The 5,261-nt window shown below is 35.5% G+C and overlaps 1 protein-coding gene across 1 annotated transcript in view; it reads right to left on the bottom strand.

Annotated features, from left to right (window-relative positions):
• Positions 1–5,261, bottom strand: part of LOTGIDRAFT_135033 (hypothetical protein) — a gene marked incomplete at both ends in the record, with an annotated part of 30,098 nt that overhangs the window by 12,052 nt on the left and 12,785 nt on the right. Inside the window, 5 exons of the mRNA XM_009068848.1 lie at positions 791–941; positions 1,371–1,393; positions 1,949–2,138; positions 2,733–2,891; positions 3,470–3,709. Coding sequence (XP_009067096.1) covers positions 791–941; positions 1,371–1,393; positions 1,949–2,138; positions 2,733–2,891; positions 3,470–3,709 — 763 coding nt within the window. The remainder of the gene's footprint in view (positions 1–790; positions 942–1,370; positions 1,394–1,948; positions 2,139–2,732; positions 2,892–3,469; positions 3,710–5,261) is intronic.

Genomic DNA, 5,261 nt, shown 5'->3' with positions numbered 1-5,261 from the left:
TGTTAGGGCTAATGAAGACGGACAAGGCCATGCAATGTGCAATGAGGGAATTTTTGCCAAAAAAGCAGCACCAACATGTTTCAGGTTCAAATGAAAGGAATGGAGTTTTACATCCTACTTTTCTGCACCATGTGGGCTAATGAAGACAGGCAACACCATGCAGTGTGCAATGAGGGAAATTTTTCAAAGTTGTAGGCGTCTGAGCTTTTCTGCACCTGATTGAGCTAATGAAGTGTGTAATAAGGGAAATTTTGCCAGGACATCAGCATTAGCCTGCTCTTTTTTTAGATTTCCAACTGTCGAGGGATCTTTAACGTACACAGTCTGTAGTACACAGGGCCTCGGTTTATTGTCCCATCTGAACAACTAGACACTTTTTCCATGTCAGCCTCTCTTACCTACATCACTGACAGGGGGAAACTGGGTTGAAAAATCTGAAGGTATTATCTTGATATATGCTGGGATTGAACCCTGTAGAACGCGGGGCCTCTGTTTATTGTCCCATCTGAACAACTAGACACTTTTTCAATGTCAGCCCCTCTTACCTACATCACTGACAGGGGGAAACTGGGTTGAAAAATCTGAAGGTATTACTTTGATATATGCTGGGATGGAACCCTGTAGAACACAGGGCCTCGGTTTATTGTCCCATCTGAACAACTAGACACTTTTTCAATGTCAGCCCCTCTTACCTACATCACTGACAGGGGGAAACTGGGTTGAAAAACTATATAAAATGCTGAAAGCTTTGTTCACAATTCAATAATGTTATAAAAAATACAAGCCCTACCTTATCTTCGAGTTCTTTTTTACGAAAGGAAAGAAAAAATCCTTTAACATGTTCGGAACGTAATCTTTCTATACTTCTAGCATCTATAGCACGGCCTAAATATTCATTAACTTCTGCTTCCGGATCTTTCTCTGTCTGATCTAGACCCAATCTACAATAACAATAGAGGATGAGAGAGGGTTGTAGCCTAGTTGGTTAGGGTGTTAGAATCTTTCCATGACATCATTTAATTTGCAATGACGAAGTTGCAAAGTCTGGTGTCTATTTATAATTCATCTTTCCTCATTATTTCAGTCAAACCAGTTGTAAATGGGGACAGATTACCAAGAAAAGATCAATTATGGGTAAAGCCATGCAGTGGACAATGAGGAAATCTTTCTCTAACTTACTCTTCAATCTCTAATCTAGCCAGCGCCAGGTCTAAAAGTTGTGTTTATATTTCTCACATTTATTAACCCTCTGCACACTAACCCGATCCTTTATCTCATATGGACTTATCTATCTCATATTAGCATCACAATTATTGTAAACATAACTTTAACCCTGTGACAGTGCCTTATATTGAATAGTTACTGGTTACACTTCAATCACCCTAATTTCTAACTTACTTATTGTGTATAGCAGCATTTGGATCCAAATTGTACCCCATCTTCTTCATTTCTTTACTAATGGCACCATTTAAATAATGTTTTTCAGCTGAGACAGAACTTCTGATATTAGTGGATTCTTCTATAGGGCTGCTCACTTTATGCTGAAAGAAATTTTAAATGTTATATCATGTAGGGGAAGACGGTCTTACTGCGTTGCTAAAGCGACGGAAAATTGGCTCAGAGTGTGTCAATTCCAGCCGAGACAGAAATTCTGATATTAGTGGATTCTTCTATAGGGCTGCTCACTAGAAATGTACGAAAATCACATAATTCCTTTAAAAATATCTCAAACTAGGAATTTTACTCACTATTTCTATAGATGTCTTTTCTATATATCACAGAGTATCTTAAATTGACGAGTTGCCATTTTAACTTTCAAACGTAGATAATTCTGAACACACATGGATTTGAAGGTTCAAATTTCAATGGTGAGCTGTAAACACTATTACTGATTATCTTAGCTAAAAAATTCCTGTTTCTGAGACTAAAGTTTGATTGGTTAAAAAACTGGCGCATCTGTCCCTTTAATTAAGATAAAAATCCAATTTCTTACTTTTTGTCTTGTTTTTTCATCTTTAATAAAATAAGTATGTATAGTTTGTTCTCTAAGATAGATATTTCTCTGTCCTCCATTTCCATCTTCTACATCATAATCTTCTTTTACAAATTCATACGTTTCTTTCGTAATATGAACACGTCTGTAATAATACGTCAAAATATATCAACATTGGTACAGCTTACTCTTTTCAAAACACCTGATGGTACTTCTCTTTTGAGGAGTCCACTACTATACAACTTTTACTCTAGACTTTGTCATACTTTGGATCTTATTTTGATTAATGGAATTGTCTTGCTTGTATAGGTGTCGTGTGCAAAGCAGACCATGTTTACACTTTTAGAAACACCTGATGGTACTTCTATTTTGAGGAGTCCACTACTATACAACTTTTACTCTGGATTTTGCCATACTTTGGACGAGATTTTGATTAACGGAATCTTGCTTGAACCTGTTTTTATTACTCTCGTCCAATGAAAAAATACGCCAGCGATTGCAGCCAATCGGAGCCCTTGACATAAAGCTGTTATGTTTACACTCATTCTATCATTCTATCAAGGACTCTGATTGGCTGTATTCACTAGTGTACAATCCAATCAAATTGCTGCATTTAATGATACAAGAAAGGTGACTATAACAGTCAAGGTATAAGACAAAGTTAGCAATAGCTTGGCATTGTGAAGATGAATTAGTTTGGAAAATCTCTTTACAATCCTTTAAAATCTTTAAAACTTACCCAGGTAACCCTCCAGCCTCCATTTTGTTGGCTAACGTGACGTCATTAGACCAGACGTCGAACTGCCATTTTCTCAATCCCAGAACCCCACTGTGAACTCGTCCAGAATGAATACCAACTCTCATATTTACATTGACACTAGTTACATCTCGGACCAACCTACAATATATCATAAAAATATCAAAACAGAACCTGAAACATGTTGTTTATTCAGAGTTTCATGCTATGCGACTAAAACAGAACCTGAAACATGTTGTTACTCAGAGTTTCAAACTGTGTGATCTTCAGACAACTAAAACAGAACCTGAAATATGTTGATGCATTTTTCTTAAGTCAAGGGCAATAACTCAAAAACTATTCATCGAAAAATCGTCAATTTCGAATTTGACCAAGATCTCATGAATATAATTGATCACATCAAATTTCATTAAAATCAGATAAAAACTGTAGTCTCTATAGTGTTCACAAAGAAATTCTGAGACGTTTTTCTTAAGTCAAGGGCAATAACTCCAAATATATTCATCGAAAAATCGTCAAATCAAACTTGTCCAAGATCTCATCAATATAAATGATCACACCAAATTTCATTAAAATCAGTTGAAAACTGTAGTTTCTATAGTGTTCACAAGCCAATTGTGGACCGACAGACAGGGGCGACGATAATATACGACCACATTATGATGTGGGCGTATAAAAACGTACAAAAATTAGGAAGTATTAAGAAAAAATTAACTTACGAGATAGCATCTATCATGTCGAGTCCCATCTCTATACAGCAGTGGGCGTGGTCTGGGCGCGGCTCCGGTAATCCACTAACACAATAATAACAATCACCTAAAATCTTGATACGTAAACAATGATTCTCCGACGCTAGCCGATCAAACCTTGCGAACAGTTCGTTCAACAGTTGAACCAGTTCCTGAGCCGTACATTGAGATGATAAAGACGTAAAACCACAAATATCAGCAAATAATATACTGAAAAATACAAAAGTGACAAAAAATAATTAAAAGGGAAATAAAATGAAATGAATGGAGTTTTACATCCTACTTTTCTGCACCATGTGGGCTAATGAAGACAGGCAATACAAAAGTGACAAAAAATAATCAAGAAAGCTTGCCAGGTAAGGTAACATACGCCCACTACCAGCTGTCAGAAATAATAGCAAAGTCTTTGGTGACTTAATAATGAGGCAAAACCTCAAAAACTGTTACATCAATTATCATCCAAATTCAAACATGAACAAGGGCATTAACTCTGAAACTGTTCATCTGATAAATACCAATTTAAACAAAAACAAAGTGACAAAAAGTAATTAAAAAGGGAGAAATATGCCATTTTGGGTGGTTGATTTGAGTCTTAAATATAAAAGATAAGTACCACTCAACTACCAATCAACAAGAAATACCATGATCAGAACGAGTTTGGAAGAATGAAGGAGACCGAGTAACTCACACCACACCATCCAGGGCCGAGTTTCACCGCCATGTCATTCGACCCGACCAGATCTAACGAAGAATCAACAACCAACAACACAGAATATATCCAATTTGAACCAATCCAACTACCAAGACTACCAACAACTACCTAGTCTGTATGGTGTTGTTGAAAAGTAGGACATATAACTGTAAGTGTTTAAATAACAAAGGGAATAAAATAGTGTTTATATCAGTCTCCATTGTACACTGTATGGTGTTGTTGAAAAGTAGGACATATAACTGTAAGTGTTTAAATAACGAAGGGAATAAAATAGTGTTTATATCAGTCTCCATTGTACACTGTATGGTGTTGTTGAAAAGTAGGACATATAACTGTAAGTGTTTAAATAACGAAGGGAATAAAATAGTGTTTATATCAGTCTCCATTGTACACTGTATGGTGTTGTTGAAAAGTAGGACATATAACTGTAAGTGTTTAAATAACGAAGGGAATAAAATAGTGTTTATATCAGTCTCCATTGTACACTGTATGGTGTTGTTGAAAAGTAGGACATATAACTGTAAGTGTTTAACTAACAAAGGGAATAAAATAGTGTTTATAACAGTCTCCATTGTACACTGTATGGTGTTGTTGAAAAGTAGGACATATAACTGTAAGTGTTTAAATAACAAAGGGAATAAAATAGTGTTTATAACAGTCTCCATTGTACACTGTATGGTGTTGTTGAAAAGTAGGACATATAACTGTAAGTGTTTAAATAACGAAGGGAATAAAATAGTGTTTATATCAGTCTCCATTGTACACTGTATGGTGTTGTTGAAAAGTAGGTCATATAACTGTAAGTGTTTAAATAACAAAGGGAATAAAATAGTGTTTATATCAGTCTCCATTGTACACTGTATGGTGTTGTTGAAAAGTAGGACATATAACTGTAAGTGTTTAACTAACAAAGGGAATAAAATAGTGTTTATATCAGTCTCCATTGTACACTGTATGGTGTTGCTGAGAAATAGTGTTTATAACAGCCTCGCCAAGTGTTATATCAGGTGTTGATTTAACATAATAAACAGCTATTATAAGATTGATACT

The sequence above is a fragment of the Lottia gigantea genome (assembly GCF_000327385.1).
Source record: "Lottia gigantea unplaced genomic scaffold LOTGIsca_95, whole genome shotgun sequence".
NCBI lineage: Eukaryota > Metazoa > Mollusca > Gastropoda > Lottiidae > Lottia > Lottia gigantea.
Note: the sequence above shows the minus strand (reverse complement) of the source record. Positions and strands in the feature narration are given on the sequence as shown.